The sequence below is a fragment of the Heterodontus francisci genome, chromosome 1 (genome assembly GCF_036365525.1).
Source record: "Heterodontus francisci isolate sHetFra1 chromosome 1, sHetFra1.hap1, whole genome shotgun sequence".
NCBI lineage: Eukaryota > Metazoa > Chordata > Chondrichthyes > Heterodontiformes > Heterodontidae > Heterodontus > Heterodontus francisci.
Window position 1 is genome coordinate 100000374 of NC_090371.1, and position 19272 is coordinate 100019645.

General features: G+C 48.0%; 1 protein-coding gene across 4 annotated transcripts in view; it reads left to right on the plus strand.

Annotated features, from left to right (window-relative positions):
- The window catches only part of LOC137371282 (vasculin-like), a 108760-nt gene that overhangs the window by 53592 nt on the left and 35896 nt on the right, over positions 1-19272 (plus strand). For all 4 annotated transcript variants that reach the window (XM_068033585.1, XM_068033596.1, XM_068033606.1 and 1 more), the window contains 2 exons: positions 1842-2026; positions 18086-18253. In XM_068033585.1, coding sequence (XP_067889686.1) covers positions 1842-2026; positions 18086-18253 — 353 coding nt within the window. The remainder of the gene's footprint in view (positions 1-1841; positions 2027-18085; positions 18254-19272) is intronic.

A 19272-nucleotide genomic window follows, 5' to 3' on the forward strand; every position in this document is an offset into this window, starting at 1 on the left:
AAAATGAGGATGTGTTGCTTCAGTTGTATAGATGCTTGGTTAATCTGCATCTGGATTACTGTTGTTTGGCTTTGGGTGCTGTACCTCAATATATTAACCTTTGCGTCATAGTGCACATTCACCAGAATGATACTGGGGCTTAAGTGGTTAAATTATGAGCCCAGATTTCATAAAACTTGGGTTGTATACCCTTGAGTTTAGAAGATTGAAGGATGGTCCTGTTGAGGCCTTTAAATTTAAAGGGATTGGATAGGGTAGATCCAGAGAAACTATTCCTTAGGTGGAGAAATCCAAAGGCGGGGGGAACTAGTGTCTGTGGGAGCTTGCTGTGCACAAATTGGTTGTGATGTTTCCTACAATACAACAGTGAATACACTTCATAAGTATGTCATTAGCTGTAAAGCACTTTGGGACATCCTGAGGCCATGAAAAGCACGATATAACTGCAAGTCTTTATTTATTATTGGGATCAGCATACAAGAATGAAAAGATGCTGGCACTTCTCTGCTCCTCCTACCCCCACAGGCTAGTAAACCAACCTAATCTCTAATGCCTGATCTCTTCTCAACCTAGATACAGAACCAGGTTCCTTGCTCCTTTTGCTTTTTTCTTTGCTGTACTATTGGTCAGTGTACAGTGGATTAAAGAAATACTATCCCTTGCTGTCTGCTACTTTAATCAATCTTCAAGGCTCCCAGTTCTTCCAACTCTCACCTCCGAGCTCGTTCTCTCCTCCAGGTGGTCTGATTAGCAAGTTTGCAGACGACACTAAGATTGGTGGAGTAGCAGATAGTGAAGGGGACTGTCACAGAATACAGCAGAATCTAGATAGATTGGAGAGTTGGGTAGAGAAATGGCAGATGGAGTTCAATCCGGGCAAATGTGAGGTGATGCATTTTGGAAGATCCAATTCATGAGTGAACTATACAATAAATGGAAAAGTCCTGGGGAAAATTGATGTCCAGAGAGATTTGGGTGTTCAGGTCCATTGTTCCCTGAAGGTGGCAACGCAGGTCAATAGAGTGGTCAAGAAGGCATACGGCATGCTTTCCTTCATCGGACGGGGTATTGAGTACAAGGGTTGGCAGGTCATGTTACAGTTGTATAAGACTTTGGTTCGGCCACATTTGGAATTATGTGTGCAGTTCTGGTCGCCACATTACCAAAAGGATGTAGATGCTTTATAGAGGGTGCAGAGGAGGTTCACCAGGATGTTGCCTGGTATGGAGGGCGCTAGCTATGAAGAGAGGTTGAGCAGATTAGGATTATTTTCATTAGAAAGACAGAGGTTGAGGGGGGACCTGATTGAGGTGTACAAAATCATGAGAGGTATAGACAGGGTGGATAGCAAAAGCTTTTTCCCAGAGTGGGGGATTCAATTACTAGGGGTCACGAGTTCAAAGTGAGAGGGGAAAAGTTTAGGGGGGATATGCGTGGAAAGTTCTTTACGCAGAGGGTGGTGGGTGCCTTGAACGCGTTGCCAGCGGAGGTGGTAGACGCGGGCACGATAGTGTCTTTTAAGATGTATCTAGACAGATGCATGAATGGGCAGGAAGCAAAGAGATACAGACCCTTCGAAAATAGGCGACAGGTTTAGATAGAGGATCTGGATCGGCGCAGGCTTGGAGGGCCAAAGGGCCTGTTCCTGTGCTGTAATTTTGTTTGTTCTTTGTTCCATTCTCTATCACTTCTGTTAAAGCGCAAAGAAACATTTTTACCTACAATCATACTGATATGCTCTTTTTTTTTTTTGCAAATGTTGTGATTTGAACAATCAGTAACCACATTAATAACTACCTTTAATCTATAAGTTTACATGTAATTTTCTTTCTGTGATGTAGAAAATCCTCCAAATCCAAAATCTAGAACGTCCAAAATGCTGGTCATTAAGAAGGTCCTCAAAGAAGAACCTATACTACCAGGATACCCTCTGACAGGGGGATCTCATCCCCAGCCTGTGAAAAATGGGACTGGACCCAGTGTATATAAGGGATTGGTTCCCAAGGCTGCTGGTCCTCCAGCAAAGGTAAGTTGGGACAGCACCTCTGTGGAAAACAATGATATTCGTTTCAATTTATCATATAGGTTGTACCTAACTGCCTTTCCATTTTTTAGGTGTACGCACCCATTGCCCCTTCAGACATGAGGGTTTGATATTCTAGTTTCTTCTTTCCTCTCACCTGGTTAAGTTCAGATGCCTGTAGAGATTGGAGGTCAAAACTTTAGTTTTGTACTTTTTAAATGCATAGGTAACTTTTAGACAACATGTTTCTAAATCTCTTTACTTTGAGAGTATTTGGATAAAAATTCATCAAGTACTTTGCATGACAGTTGATGACAACTAAAACCAGAAAAGTTAGTTAAGATGTAAAAATTCTAAACACATCTTTGCCAAGTAAATTTCTAGTATTAATATGTTATTAAATATTAACCTTTGTAATCCTGTATTGGACTTATCTACTATTCTGTATGTGTGGCTGGATCTAAAGCTTAGTACATTATTTTAGCAAACTTTTGGGCAGGGGAGAATCTAAAGAGGAAGTGAGGAAAAGATTCACTTGCCACCAAACGCTTTGTATACATGCTGGAATAATCCATATCTGTCCAGGGCACTTGCTTCATTTGGAATTTTCCTGCCATTCTACAAACTGGGATTAAAAGGCCCACGGCAATTATGCCAGGCTGTGAAGCTTTGAAGGTTTAATGAACAGGATGAAGCAGAAATGACTATTAATTGAATCACTATAACATTTGATGCTAATTTTGAATTCAGAAACTTTCTTTTTACTGCTATTTAAATCAGACTTCACAATGCGTTAAACTGTCACTCTAACAAATCTGAAGCTTTCAAAAATATTTCACACCAGAAACACTCATAGGGAAAAACAAGACCAGACTTCAACAGAATGCAAAATCATCTTTTTCAAGTTATTTAAACAGTGGAATGCTTGGGAGACCTACAGTATAAAGTGTTGGTGAGGCCGCAATTGGAATTGATTCAGGCCAAATTAAAACTGATTTAAAGGACAATACAGGCCAATGTGCTTGAGTAGGGATATAAAGGATACTATTAAGGGTTACCAGCAGACTTTCAAAATATACCATTAATCCTATAATCGGGAGGATTGGGTAAATTATAAAGACGAGCAAAACCAATTTGAAACTTTTAAGTGCAAGATTGCTCAGAACCTTACATAAAAGATGTTTTCAAATTTGCGTATAGAAATAAAGGAATAAATAAATTATTGGTCTGTTTTCAGTGATGTGGAGAGACTGAAGAAGCTGGAGTTGTTCTCATTAGAATCATAGAATAGTACAGTGCAGAAGGAGGCCATTAGGCCCATCAAGTCTGTGCCGGCTGTTTTGAAGAGCAATCTGGTTAGTCCCACTCTCTCCCCGTATCATTGCAATATTTTCTCCTTCAGTATTTATCAAATTCCCTTTCGAAAGCCACAATTGAATCTGCTTCCACGATATTCTCAGGCAGTGCATTCCAAACCTAACCACCCTCTGGATGGAAACATTTTCCTCATGTCGGTTCGGGTTCTTTTGCCAGTCACCTTTATTGGTGCCCTCTGGTTATCGACCCTTCAGTCATTTGAAACAGTTTCTCTTTATTTATTCTATCTAAACCCTTCATGATTTTGAACACTTCTATCAAATCTCCTCTTAAACCCCAGGTCCTGCAGACTATCCATAAAACTAATCCCTCATCCCTGGAACCATTCTAGAAAATCTCTTTTGAACCCTCTCTGAGGCCTTCAAATCCTTTCTCAAGTATGGTCTCAGAATTGGACACACTACTGCAGCTGGGGCTGTAATAGTATTTTATATAATGTCATGCAGATCCCCCACCTGCCAAGAATGAGGCTCATTAATTTTGTCCTATGAACATTGATTTGAAAACTGTTGCTGAAGTGAAGAAAGGACTTGTTTAAATAAGAACTCACCAGGCCCTTGGCTGGAAATACACTTGCATATTAACAGACAGTGCTTGTGGAGACAAAGGGATTATTTCCCTTATCCAGTTTAACCCACATCGGACTTTGAGCACCAGACATTGAAGGTGAGGGAGCTCAAATTTCAGGATGACTGCTGGGTAGGCCGAATCCACAAACAGATGTGGTCAGACCAGCTGGTCATGTGACTAACCTGCTTGGCAACCTGTTTTTTCTGAATTGTACAACAGTTTTGAACAGAGAAAAAGACTGTTTGCTCCTGGACTGAAGAAGACCTCTCCTGACTGGCTGTCCCTCTGTTTCTCACGGAACTCCAAATCCATTGAAGACACATGAAGCCCAAGAGAGAAAGGTCTCCTCCAGCGAACAAGATTTAAGAAGAATATTGGGTCCCAACGAAGGGCAAGATCTACCTCCAATCAAGGACTCTACAGTGAGCTCGAAGAACGGTAACAAAAACTCTTCAGATATTGCCTCAAACTTGTCCACTTTTATTTTTCTTCTCTATTCTGTCTCTATCTGCATGTGTGTATGCATGCTAGCGTGGATGCGTCGTGTATCCGTAGGAGTCCAACCAAATTAGAGTTTAAGTTTAATAAATTTCAATCTTGTTTAAACCTAAGAAAACCTGTTTGTGATGGTTTTTTGGTCTTATAATTGGAAAGCAGTGAACAAGGATTCACCCAGGGGGAGCTAAAAACACTGTGTGTTTAAAATTAAAACCCTGTTATGTTAAGACCAGGTGAAGACCAGGAGACCAACCCGAGTCAATAAAGAGTTCAGGAGGGCATGCCAGGAGTAGCACCAGGCATACCTCAAAATGAGGTGTCAACCTGGTGAAGCTACAACACAGGACTACTTGCGTGTCAAACTGCGAAAGTAGCATGTGATAGACAGAGCAAGCAATCCCATAACCAACGAATCAGATCTCAGCTCTGCATTCCTGCCACATTCAGCCGTGAATGGTGGTGGACAATTAAACAACTAACATGAGGAGGAGGCTCCACAAATATCCCCATTCTCAATGATGGGGGAGCCCAGCACATCAGTGTGAAAGATAAGGCAGAAGCATTTGCAACAATCTTCAGCCAGAAGTGCCGAGTTGATGATCCATCCCAGCCTCCTCCTGAGGTCCCCAGCATCACAGATGTCAGACTTCAGCCAATTTGATTCACTCTGCTTGATATCAAGAAACAACTGAAGGCACTAGATAATGCAAAGGCTATGGGCCCTGACAATATTCCGGCAATAGTACTGAAGACCTGTGCTCCAGAACCTGCTACGCCCCGAGCCAAGCTGTTCCAGTACAGCTACAACATTGGCATCTACCTGGCAATGTGGAAAATGGCCCAGGTTTGTCCTGTACTCAGTCATCAGTAAAGTGATTGAAGGTCATCGACAGTGCTATCAAGCGGCACTTGCTTAGCAATAACCTGCTCCGTGATGCTCAGTTTGAGTTCCACCAGGGCCACTCAGCTCCTGATCTCATTACAGCCTTGGTATAAACGTGGACAAAAGAGCTGAACTCGAGGTCAGGTGAGAGTGACTGCCCTTGACATCAAGGCAACATTTGACTGATGGCAGCAAGGAGCCCTTGCAAAATTCTACATTATGAACCTGACACGTCACGTTGATGAAGTCCAACAACTGGAAGCTTTTACCACTATTAACATCTTGTGCCCAAAGAAAGCTGGCAAACTTGCACTCGGGGTCAAGATTGACACCGGCGCTAGTGCAAATATCCTACCAGTCCGCATTCTCAAAGATATGTACTGGAGTCGTTGGAAATCAATGGTACAACCGGCAAAGTTATATGCATACAACAGGTGACCCATCCCTTGACGTGGCACATTAACAATGCAATGCAGATACGGAAAGCTGGCTTGGAAACCACAAACGTTCTACCTAGTGGACACCAGCGGGCCAGCAGTGTCAGGGCTACCAGCGTGTAAGGACCTCGACATCATAACTATCCACAAGAGCATTGCCAAGGGGAAATCTCTAAGGACTGGAATCCACCTGCAAATGATGTAGTCTGGAGACCCAGCAACAGCACAAATATGCTGCCCCTTCACTTCACTTCTGTTCTCTCGAGAATCCCAGCACCACAACGAGCCATAACGGACAGGTACCTCCATGAGACCAGGTACTCTTTTCCCCCAACAAGTCCTCAACCTGGAGCTCCAAGCCTTCAGACATGGAAAATGAGGAGAGGCAAAGGACACACAATGTCCTGAAGAGGCAAATGAGGAATGACTGAAAAAATTGTCTATTGACTCTTCGAGATGAGGTGCTGGAGCTTTCCAAGAATGACTAGGCCCCAAATGTTGTCATAAGAAAAGCAAGAATATTTTAGGCTTAAGGCAGAGTAACAGAAACTGAATGCAGAAGTAGAGAAACATCAAAGAAGAGCAACAGATGAAACGCAACCCCCCCCTCCCCCTCCCCCGAGCAAGAGTTGTCAAACCACTGAGACGACCTATAGACTTTTAAGCCTATGTTTGTAAATTTCACAATCTCTATCCGTGTAAATAATTTTGTGTTTCTTACTTTTAGCATACAAGACTTATCTTTGGAAAGAAAGGGGATGTTGTGTGACTGCCTTTAAGAGTGATGACCCTATAAGACCTTAGTATGCTAATGAGCTAAATACCAGGACGTGGTCATATGACTATGTGCCAGCTTCACTCTGTACTTGTAACATTAAGAAGCAAATCCTGTAAATAGTAAGCTCTGCACTGTATATACTTGTCAGCTGTTAATCCTGTTTTGAGATCTTCAATCAACTGTGCTGTGGGTGTATCTACCCCACATGAACTGTAGCGCTTCAAGAAGGCGGCACCCCACCACCTTCTCAAGGGCATTTAGGGAGTGCAATTTATGCTATCCTAGCCAGGGATACCCACATCCCATGAACTAATAAAAAAGTGAACTCCACACATCTCATTTATGTTGCACCAGACAACATAATGAAAGGTCACTGATCTGAAACGTTAACTCTGCTTCTCTCGCTACAGTTGCTGCCAGACCTGCTGTGTATTTGCAGCACTTTTTGTTTTTATTTCAGATTTGCAGCATCTGCCATATTTTGCTTTTATTTTGCTTTTAACTTAAAAAGCTGCTTATGACACAGAGTAAACATAAATGGCCCCAGAACTGAATCCTGCTGCATTTCACTGCCCACTTCCTACCATTCTGAGAAAAATGCACTTAACTCCTACTCCATTCTATTTTTTTTCAACCCAGGTTGCTATACTCTCAATTTCATACTTCTTAATCTTCTCTTGTAATATCCCTTGTATGTCCCTTATCAAAGGCCTACCAAAAGTCATTAATTGCTCAAAAACCATTGCATTTTTCTCTATCTACCATATATGTTACCTCCTCAAAGAATTGAGTTTGATCAATCGCAATCATTCCTTTTGAAATCCAGACTGGTTATTTCTATTTTCCTTTTATCTAGATGTATGGTAATTTCTTCCTTAATTAAAGACACAAGTTTATCCTACCACAGATGAACTAACTGGCCTGTAATTACCTGATCAGCCTTGTGTATCCCTTTTTGCAAGTTGACATTACATGAGCTACTCCAGTCTTCTGGTGCACATCCACAGTCAATAGAGACCTGACCTAACCTAATACAAGAGCAAAATAGTGCAGATGCTGGAAATCTGAAATAAAAACAGAAAATGCTGGAAATACTGAGCAGGTCTGGCAGCATCTATGGAGAAAGAAACCGTTCCGAAGAAGGGTCACTGACCCGAAACGTTAACTCTGCTTCTCTTTTCACAGATGCTGCCAGACCTGCTGAGTGATTCCAGCATTTCTTGTTTTTATTTCAGATTTCCAGCATCCGCAGTATTTTGCTTTTAGTTAAGGGGTTGGATTTTGTGTTGGAGGCAGGACTCCTGGCACCGGGCCAGAAAAGCGGGTTGAAACCCACCTCTGCCTTTTCGTGTCGGAGCGATCCTCTTGTCTTTTTAAATCTATGTTTCAGGAGCCGGGATCCCCATCCTTTTTAAAGACAGGGATCCTGCCTCCAAGAGCTGCTGGCCAATCAGAGGGCTGGCAGTTCAGCAGTATTGGCAGCGCCATTGGGTGTGGTAGCCACTGCTGGTACTGCAGAAGCCTTGGAAACAGGCCTAGCACTAGAGACCCAGACCTCAGGTAAGTGAGTTGGGGTCGCTGGGGAGCCCAGAGGGCTCCAGCAAGGGGTGATAGGGGCATGGTTGCACAGTCCAAGGAAGTGGGGGGGGGGGTCTCGGGGTAAACTGGTTCCCAGTGGGGGGGGGGGGGGGGGGGGGGGTGTTCCTCCTTGGGCCACATTGCCCATGGAGGAGGGACATCCGCCCCCCCCCCAGAAACCTGTAGGGAGTGTGCCTTGTATTACAAGTCCCCCTCCCCGTGTGGCAGAGGTGGGCCCCCCCCCCCCCACCCCCCCCGCTGGCAAGATCTCAGCGGCAGCAGGAAGAGGCTTCAATTGGCCTCTGGGCGGGAATGGCATCATTGACTATCCCGCCCCCAGGAAGATCACTTGGTGACAGGGAGGCAATGGTCCTCCCGCCAACTGTCACGATACTCCGTGCCCCCCAACTTCAGGGGGCCACAAAACCCTGGCCAAGGTTTCAGGTCTGTGACCTTTCATCAGAATGCATGATGAAAGATTAACCTGAAAACTTAACTCTATTTCTCTCTACAGATGCTGCCAGACTTGCTGAGTATTTCCAGTATTTTCTGTTTTTCTTCCTGACCTAACTACTTGTGTGAGACATCCAATTCCAAAATATTTTAATTTGCATCCTTTTATATAAGAAGCATTATTATTCTTGTGTTTTTTGTCCATTCACAGAATGTGAGTGTTACCAGCAAGACGAGCATTTATTGCCCATCCCTATTTGCCTTTGAGGAGGCCTTCTTGAGCTACTGCAGTCCATGTGCTGTAAGGTGGCGAGTTCCTGAATTTTGACTCAGCAACAATGATATTTCCAAGTCAGAATGGTGTGTGACTTGGAGGAGAGGTGGTGGTGACTTGTTACATTTGACTAGATGGTAGACTTTCATTAATTTATGTATGTTTGTTGTTGGGAGAAGTAGCATTACTGGGTTTGTAATCTCTCTCCACTTGGGAACTGATAAAAAAACAAAATGCAGCACTATTTGCTGCTAGTATGAGCTAGCAGTACATTACCTGTAACACATACATTTTCTTCATACCTTCCATAAACTGACAATACTTCTGTATTAAAATTATCGTAGTTTCTCTGCCCTCGACCACATAATCTGCTAATTGCATCATTGAAAACGTTGGTTTGATCATCAAATTTATATATAGAGGGCAGGGTTTTCCCTACGGGCTTCTGATTCCTGCCTTCAGGCTGAAATGTGGGTCAGACGCTCGCTCTGTGTGGGAAAGTCGCACTTTGTGATTTTCTCCGGGGATGGCTAATTAATAGCCAGAGGGCAGGCTCGCCATCCAATTAAGCTCGGCGGATGGGGCCCCGAAGCTGGAGGTGGGGTCACTTCTTTACAGGGTGGCCTGCGGCTGCTGCAGCACTCGGGCGGGTAAAGGAGGGCTTTTAGGCCTGCCTAGATGCTGCCCGCCATCCCACACAGTCTGCTGCCTAGAGACCACTTCCAAGCAGTTAAACTGGCCCCCACCGCCTGCGGGAACCTGTAGGCCAAATGGAAAATCCCAGTTGACCTTTAATTGGCCTTAAGTGGCCCTTCTCGCCGTGTGCCCATCACTGATTCTGGCTTTGGCAGGACCGAAAAAAAATAGAGCTTGGTTTGTTTAAAAATTGTCTGTGAGGAAGAACGGAAATTTAATCTGGTGATTCAAATGACCACAGATCACCTGAATTGTACTATTTGCTGCATTGTGAATCCCTTGATTTAGATTGTAGTCATTAACTGCTTAAAGCCCATTCTACACACAAAATATGTTGCAGTGTGTGTATCTCTGTCTCTCCCTCTCTCCCTTCCCTCCCCCTGTTTTGCCCTCTCGCCCGCCCTCTCGCCCGCCCTCTCGCCCGCCCTCTCGCCCGCCCTCTCGCCCGCCCTCTCGCCCGCCCTCTCGCCCGCCCTCTCGCCCGCCCTCTCGCCCGCCCTCTCGCCCGCCCTCTCGCCCGCCCTCTCGCCCGCCCTCTCGCCCGCCCTCTCGCCCGCCCTCTCGCCCGCCCTCTCGCCCGCCCTCTCGCCCGCCCTCTCGCCCGCCCTCTCGCCCGCCCTCTCGCCCGCCCTCTCGCCCGCCCTCTCGCCCGCCCTCTCGCCCGCCCTCTCGCCCGCCCTCTCGCCCGCCCTCTCGCCCGCCCTCTCGCCCGCCCTCTCGCCCGCCCTCTCGCCCGCCCTCTCGCCCGCCCTCTCGCCCGCCCTCTCGCCCGCCCTCTCGCCCGCCCTCTCGCCCGCCCTCTCGCCCGCCCTCTCGCCCGCCCTCTCGCCCGCCCTCTCGCCCGCCCTCTCGCCCGCCCTCTCGCCCGCCCTCTCGCCCGCCCTCTCGCCCGCCCTCTCGCCCGCCCTCTCGCCCGCCCTCTCGCCCGCCCTCTCGCCCGCCCTCTCGCCCGCCCTCTCGCCCGCCCTCTCGCCCGCCCTCTCGCCCGCCCTCTCGCCCGCCCTCTCGCCCGCCCTCTCGCCCGCCCTCTCGCCCGCCCTCTCGCCCGCCCTCTCGCCCGCCCTCTCGCCCGCCCTCTCGCCCGCCCTCTCGCCCGCCCTCTCGCCCGCCCTCTCGCCCGCCCTCTCGCCCGCCCTCTCGCCCGCCCTCTCGCCCGCCCTCTCGCCCGCCCTCTCGCCCGCCCTCTCGCCCGCCCTCTCGCCCGCCCTCTCGCCCGCCCTCTCGCCCGCCCTCTCGCCCGCCCTCTCGCCCGCCCTCTCGCCCGCCCTCTCGCCCGCCCTCTCGCCCGCCCTCTCGCCCGCCCTCTCGCCCGCCCTCTCGCCCGCCCTCTCGCCCGCCCTCTCGCCCGCCCTCTCGCCCGCCCTCTCGCCCGCCCTCTCGCCCGCCCTCTCGCCCGCCCTCTCGCCCGCCCTCTCGCCCGCCCTCTCGCCCGCCCTCTCGCCCGCCCTCTCGCCCGCCCTCTCGCCCGCCCTCTCGCCCGCCCTCTCGCCCGCCCTCTCGCCCGCCCTCTCGCCCGCCCTCTCGCCCGCCCTCTCGCCCGCCCTCTCGCCCGCCCTCTCGCCCGCCCTCTCGCCCGCCCTCTCGCCCGCCCTCTCGCCCGCCCTCTCGCCCGCCCTCTCGCCCGCCCTCTCGCCCGCCCTCTCGCCCGCCCTCTCGCCCGCCCTCTCGCCCGCCCTCTCGCCCGCCCTCTCGCCCGCCCTCTCGCCCGCCCTCTCGCCCGCCCTCTCGCCCGCCCTCTCGCCCGCCCTCTCGCCCGCCCTCTCGCCCGCCCTCTCGCCCGCCCTCTCGCCCGCCCTCTCGCCCGCCCTCTCGCCCGCCCTCTCGCCCGCCCTCTCGCCCGCCCTCTCGCCCGCCCTCTCGCCCGCCCTCTCGCCCGCCCTCTCGCCCGCCCTCTCGCCCGCCCTCTCGCCCGCCCTCTCGCCCGCCCTCTCGCCCGCCCTCTCGCCCGCCCTCTCGCCCGCCCTCTCGCCCGCCCTCTCGCCCGCCCTCTCGCCCGCCCTCTCGCCCGCCCTCTCGCCCGCCCTCTCGCCCGCCCTCTCGCCCGCCCTCTCGCCCGCCCTCTCGCCCGCCCTCTCGCCCGCCCTCTCGCCCGCCCTCTCGCCCGCCCTCTCGCCCGCCCTCTCGCCCGCCCTCTCGCCCGCCCTCTCGCCCGCCCTCTCGCCCGCCCTCTCGCCCGCCCTCTCGCCCGCCCTCTCGCCCGCCCTCTCGCCCGCCCTCTCGCCCGCCCTCTCGCCCGCCCTCTCGCCCGCCCTCTCGCCCGCCCTCTCGCCCGCCCTCTCGCCCGCCCTCTCGCCCGCCCTCTCGCCCGCCCTCTCGCCCGCCCTCTCGCCCGCCCTCTCGCCCGCCCTCTCGCCCGCCCTCTCGCCCGCCCTCTCGCCCGCCCTCTCGCCCGCCCTCTCGCCCGCCCTCTCGCCCGCCCTCTCGCCCGCCCTCTCGCCCGCCCTCTCGCCCGCCCTCTCGCCCGCCCTCTCGCCCGCCCTCTCGCCCGCCCTCTCGCCCGCCCTCTCGCCCGCCCTCTCGCCCGCCCTCTCGCCCGCCCTCTCGCCCGCCCTCTCGCCCGCCCTCTCGCCCGCCCTCTCGCCCGCCCTCTCGCCCGCCCTCATCCCCCCCCTCTCGCCCGCCCTCTCGCCCGCCCTCATCCCCCCACCTCTCCACCTTTTATCCCTGTCCCCCATTTAATAGTTCAATTTGTAAATTATATACCACTTGCTATTGATTTGTGTTATTTAGCCTGCGCAGTGGAAAGGCTCAGCAAAGGAGAACAAACATGGGACACCAGTTGTCAGCTTCAATGCTGTCCTAAAACCCGTACCTCAGACCTTCAGTTCGTCACCAAACTCTTTAAAGGAGGTATAATTTTTATGCACCAGTTAATTATTAAAATAATTCTGTAAAACCCATTTTAAATTAACTCATTCATTTAAGATCCATTTGGTACGCCCAGTTCTGTGCAAGGATTTACACTGTTGTAAAGTAAATCACTAATTTTAAGAAGATATACAACTGATCTTAAGGTGCTTTTATGTTGGGTTTAGTGGGGTGCTGTGGCCACTAGATAACCATGTGAGTCTTTCGGACAGCAATGACCATAAATTTTGCTTAAACTAGCCTCTGGTAGAGCTTTTAAAAAAAAAAAAAAAAGTCCTGGTGCCCAGTCTTGTTAAATGTAACCTATTTGCTTTGGCTTTGCCCCTGGCTGTTCCGAACGTGCGCATTCGGCCATTGAACCCCATTAAATCCAATATAAAAGCAGTTTTATGTTCATGACAAACCAATACCACTTTTTTTTTGTTGTTGATATAACCCAATATTTGCCGTTTTGATCATTTTTGGGGGGAATGTAGCTGTGCTGAAACCAAAGGTGTTGATTTGTTACGATATCGTGCAGTAGGGACGAGAGAAATTTCTTCACTCAAGTGAAGTGTCTCATTCGCATTTCACATTGTATGAAAATTCGAATTCGTATGGAATACTTATTGAAAAATAGTTGTACACTTTGAGGATTTAGCCACTTTAATATGTCCGATAGGAAATATTAGAAAGGAGAATTTCATATAATGCAAAATTCTGCCTGTGCACTGTTTTTTATAGTTTCCTAATGCTAGAATCCATTATTACGGAGGTTATAGCAGGACATTTAGAAAATCATAATGTGATCTGACAGAGTCAACATGGTTTTGTGAAAGGGAAATAGTGTTTAACTAATTAAGAGACGCCATCTATGAGTCAGCTTTGACCACCTACGGCAAAAGTGCGAAGAGAAATGCAGACTGGTTTCAATCTCATAATGAAGAGCTGGAACCTGTCATAGCCGCTAAGCGCATTGCACTGTTGAACTACAAGAAAGCCCCCAGCGATTTAACATCCGCAGCACTGAAAGCAGCCAGAAGTACTGCGCAAAGAACAGCTAGGCGTTGCGCAAACGACTACTGGCAACACCTATGCAGTCATATTCAGCTGGCTTCAGATACCGGAAACATCAGAGGAATGTATGATGGCATGAAGAGAGCTCTTGGGCCAACCATCAAGAAGATCGCCCCCCTCAAATCTAAATCGGGGGACATAATCACTGACCAACGCAAACAGATGGACCGCTGGGTTGAGCATTACCTAGAACTGTACTCCAGGGAGAATGCTGTCACTGAGACTGCCCTCAATGCAGCCCAGCCTCTACCAGTCATGGATGAGCTGGACATACAGCCAACCAAATCGGAACTCAGTGATGCCATTGATTCTCTAGCCAGCGGAAAAGCCCCTGGGAAGGACAGCATTACCCCTGAAATAATCAAGAGTGCAAAGCCTGCTAGACTCTCAGCACTACATGAACTGCTATGCCTGTGCTGGGACGAGGGAGCAGTACCCCAGGACATGCGCGATGCCAATATCATCACCCTCTATAAAATGCCAATATCATCACCCTCTATAAAAACAAAGGTGACCGCGGTGACTGCAACAACTACCGTGGAATCTCCCTGCTCAGCATAGTGGGGAAAGTCTTTGCTCGAGTCGCTCTGAACAGGCTCCAGAAGCTGGCCGAGCGCGTCTACCCTGAGGCACAGTGTGGCTTTCGTGCAGAGAGATCGACCATTGACATGCTGTTCTCCCTTCGTCAGATACAGGAGAAATGCCGTGAACAACAGATGCCCCTCTACTATAAAAGCAAAATACTGCGGATGCTGGAAATCTGAAACAAAAACAAGAAATGCTGGATTCACTCAGCAGGTTTGGCAGTAGATACTGCCAAACCTGCTGAGTGAATCCAGCATTTCTTGTTTTTGTTTCAGATGCCCCTCTACATTGCTTTCATTGATCTCACCAAAGCCTTTGACCTCGTCAGCAGACGTGGTCTCTTCAGACTACTAGACAAGATCGGATGTCCACCAAAGCTACTAAGTATCATCACCTCATTCCATGACAATATGAAAGGCACAATTCAACATGGTGGCTCCTCATCAGAGCCCTTTCCTATCCTGAGTGGTGTGAAACAGGGCTGTGTTCTCGCACCCACACTTTTTGGGATTTTCTTCTCCCTGCTGCTTTCACATGCGTTCAAATCCTCTGAAGAAGGAATTTTCCTCCACACAAGATCAGGGGGCAGGTTGTTCAACCTTGCCCGTCTAAGAGCGAAGTCCAAAGTACGGAAAGTCCTCATCAGGGAACTCCTGTTTGCTGACGATGCTGCTTTAACATCTCACACTGAAGAGTGCCTGCAGAGTCTCATCGACAGGTTTGCGGCTGCCTGCAATGAATTTGGCCTAACCATCAGCCTCAAGAAAACGAACATCATGGGGCAGGACGTCAGAAATGCTCCATCCATCAATATTGGCGACCACGCTCTGGAAGTGGTTCAAGAGTTCACGTACCTAGGCTCAACTATCACCAGTAACCTGTCTCTAAATGCTGAAATCAACAAGCGCATGGGAAAGGCTTCCACTGCTATGTCCAGACTGGCCAAGAGAGTGTGGGAAAATGGCGCACTGACACGGAACACAAAAGTCTGAGTGTATCAGGCCTGTGTCCTCAGTACCTTGCTCCACGGCAGCGAGGCCTAGACAACGTATGCCAGCCAAGAGCGACGTCTCAATTCATTCCATCTTCACTGCCTTCGGAGAATACTTGGCATCAGGTGGCAGGACTATATCTCCAACACAGAAGTCCTTGAAGCGGCCAACACCCCCAGCTTATACACACTACTGAGTCAGCGGCGCTTGAGATGGCTTGGCCATGTGAGCCGCATGGAAGATGGCAGGATCCCCAAAGACACATTGTACAGCGAGCTCGCCACTGGTATCAGACCCACCGGCCGTCCATGTCTCCGTTATAAAGACGTCTGCAAACGCGACATGAAATCGTGTGACATTGATCACAAGTCGTGGGAGTCAGTTGCCAGCATTCGCCAGAGCTGGCGGGCAGCCATAAAGACAGGGCTAAATTGTGGCGAGTCGAAGAGACTTAGTAGTTGGCAGGAAAAAAGAGACAAACAAATTTCTCTGCAGCACCTGTGGAAGAGTCTGTCACTCCAGAATTGGCCTTTATAGCCACTCCAGGTGCTGCTTCACAAACCACTGACCACCTCCAGGCGCGTATCCATTGTCTCTCGAGATAAGGAGGCCCAAAAGAGAGAATTTATTAGAGTTCTTTGAGGAAGTAACAAGCAATGTGAATAAAGGGGAACCTGTAGATGTGGTGTACTTGGATTTCCAAAAAGGCATTTGATAAGGTACCAAGTCAAAGGTTACTACACAAGATAAGAGCTCATGGTGCAGGGGGCAACATATTTGCTTGCATAGAGGATTGGTTAGCTAACAGGAAGCAAAGAGTAGAGATAAATGGGTAATTTTCAGGTTGGCAAGATATGACTAGTGGAGTGCCACAGGGATCAGTACAGGGGCCTTATCTATTGACAATCTACATCAATGACTTGGATGAAGCGCCAAATGGATGGGAACAAAATTTGCAGATGACACAAAGATAGTTACGAGAGTAAGTTGGGAAGAGGATGTTAAGAGTCTGCAAAGGGTTATAGACAGGTTAAGCGAGTGGGCAAAAATCTGGCAGATGGAGTATATGATGGGAAAATGTGAACTTGTCCATTTTGACGGAAAAGCTGAATATAATTTAAATGGAGAGGGACTGCAGAACTCTGCAGTACAGAGGGATCTGGCTGTCCAGGTACATGAATCACAAAAAAGTTAGTATGCAGGTACAGCAAGTGATTAGGAAGGCAAGTGGAATTTTGTCGTTTATTGCAAGGGAAATAGAATATAAATAAAAGCGCTGTACAGAGCTTAGTGAGACCACATATGGAGTACGATGTACAGTTTTGGTCTCCTTACTTAAGAAAGAATAAAATTGCATTAGAAGTAGTTCAGAGAAGGTTCTCTCAATTGATTCCTGGGATGAAGGGATTATCTTATGGGGAAAGGTTGAACAGGTTGAGTCTACACCCATTGGAGTTTAGAAGGAGACGCAATCTTATTGAAACATATGAGATCCTGAGGGGACTTGACAGGGTGGATGCTGGAAGGATATTTCCATTTATAGGCGAGACTAGAACTAGGGGGCACAGTTTAAAAATAAGGGGTCTCCCATTTAAGATGGAGATGAGGAAATTGTTTTTTTCTGAGGTTTGTTGATCTGTGGAATTCTCTTCCCTAGAGAGCAGTGGAGGCAGGGTCATTGAATATATTCAGGGCTGAGTAAGATAGAATTTTGATGGACAAGGGAGTCAAGTGTTAAGGGGGGCAGACAGAAAAGTGGAGTTGAGGCCACATTCAGGTCTGCCATGATCTTATCAAATGGCAGACCAGGCTCGAGGGGCCAAATGGCCTACTCCTGTTCCTAATTCGTATGTTCATATGTGCTGAAAAATATATTTTCTATCCCAATTTATAAACTGCCTTCGGATTCTTTAAAAAAAAATGGAGCTTTACTTATGAAGTGCTGAATAGGTATATCTTAAATTAATTTATTTTCAACAATTATTAATGTTGCATCAGTCAAATATCATCCAGTAGAAAGACTAAAACAGACTATAGTCTTTACCATTGCGGTGACCCTTTCTGCTCAGCACAGGACTCAAATAATAAATGTAACATACTATGATCATCCTCTAAATGCTCATGTCGCCTCAATAATTTACAAACATTCCTCATTTATTTAGAATTGAGGGAATGTGAATCTACACAGATTTTCCTTTGATTTAAAGACATTTCCAAGAGCAAAAAATGTATTTTTATCTAGGTCAGTTTTATCGGGTACAAACAAGTAACTACAGTACTTTATAAAAGTTTTTAAAATTTACATTACATCTATACCAGATACCTGAGAGTGATTTTAATTCCTTTGAATGTGCTGGAGCAATGAGAATCTCATGGTTCTGCCATTGGATGGTCAAGGGCCTTTGTTTTTAGATTTGTCAAATTCAATTTTTATTATATGGGATTACAGATTTTCCAGGATATTTTGTGATTCAACCATTGTCCTGTGAAAACTCTTAAGTCAGTGCCACGTTATGGTGGGAAACAGTTGGAAGGAAAATCTGCCCTCAAATCTCTATACACGAAGTTGAGATGAAACAAAATAGATATAGGTTTTCCTCCTTAAGCATTCATGTATTTGACAGTAAATGCACTTTACCTCTATATGTGTATACCGTGGTGTTGCATTAGTGTTGCATTAATTCATGAGCCTTATCCATATTATAATTGTTATTTTAGTTTTAAAGCTTAATTTTCCCTAACTTCAGTGCTGCATCTTTTAAAAATATGCTTAAGAATTCCAACTTGTATACCAAATTGTGTGATTTAATGCAACCTGCTTACGGCTTCTTGCTGACATTTTATTAGTGTTTACTTCAGCTCGTGACATTTTTCTGCAGTTTTGAATGTTTCTGTTGGCTGACTCAAAATAGTGTAACTAAACACCTGTCAGCATAAAAGATGCATCAGAATCTGTCATGTTAAATGTGTTGTATATTAACTTTGAATTAATTTACTGATTCAATTTATTTAAATAGAGTAGTCGATCGAATTCTTCTTCACCAATTGATATAGCAAGTCAACCTCGTATGTTGAAATTGACACGCATGCGCTCTGATAAGAAAAGTGAGTTTCTGAAGACTTTGAAACAGGACAAATTTGGTGAAGGGTATCATGATGATGGAGACAATATGGATAAAGAAAAGGTAACTATGTACCCAGATGATATACATGTTCCAGTTGACCTAATTTGATATTGCTGCTTTTATTATCTGCTGTATTGAATGGCAACTTTTTGTTGTTACTACAACTATGTTATACCACACAGATGTCGGGTATTCAATGGTTTAACTGCTCCCTGTTTATTTTACTGCATGTGCATCTTTCTTTAGGTTGACAGATATTTACAGGGTACTAGCCAACCAAAGCTTGGGGTGTCTAACTTGTTTAGAGATATGGGCCAGAATTTTATGCTGCCCCCGCAGGAGCGGTCTGGAGGTGGGGTGGGGTGGTGGTGGTCATAAATTTGAATGGGAGGCGGTGGGTGCCATTCTCATCGCCTCCCTGCCCCCACTGAAATTTTACAAGGGACGGCAGCAAGAAACAGGCCCCCTGCCCCAGGCCAATTAAGCCACTTAAATGGCCAATTAACTGCCACTTAAGGGCCTCCTCCCACCAGCGGTGGACAGTCAGCTCAGGACCCCCAGGAGACTGTTCAGTGAAACCTGATGGCCTCCTGAGCTGGGGGTGGGGGGCCTTCCTGATACAGCACCCTATGCCCCACAGAGGGCTACCCCACGGTCCAACCATCCCCACTATACTCACGGTGACATTGCTGGGACTGGGACTTGCCAGCCTGCTGATTTGCTGGCATCTCTTGGAGACGGGACTTCCTGCCTCAGAGGGGCAAATGTCCTGCCCGAGACCAATTAAGGACTTGGGCCACATAAAATTATAGCATGGCTCCCGGGACAGGCAGAGGCGGGCTTGCCCCTGACTTTTTGGACGGAAGGTGGGGCCTCCCACCCAACGTAAAATTCCGGCCATGTAGTTTGGGATTTTTATTTTTAAGTTTTGGTTTCCTTAGTTACAGGTTTCCCAAATAAAAGCCAATGGAAATACAGCAATTAATATGGATTGTAGCACGTAATAGCTAAGTGTTGAAAATGGCTTCTTGTTTGTATATGTAAAGAGTATGATGTTTGATGCCATTACTAACTACTTA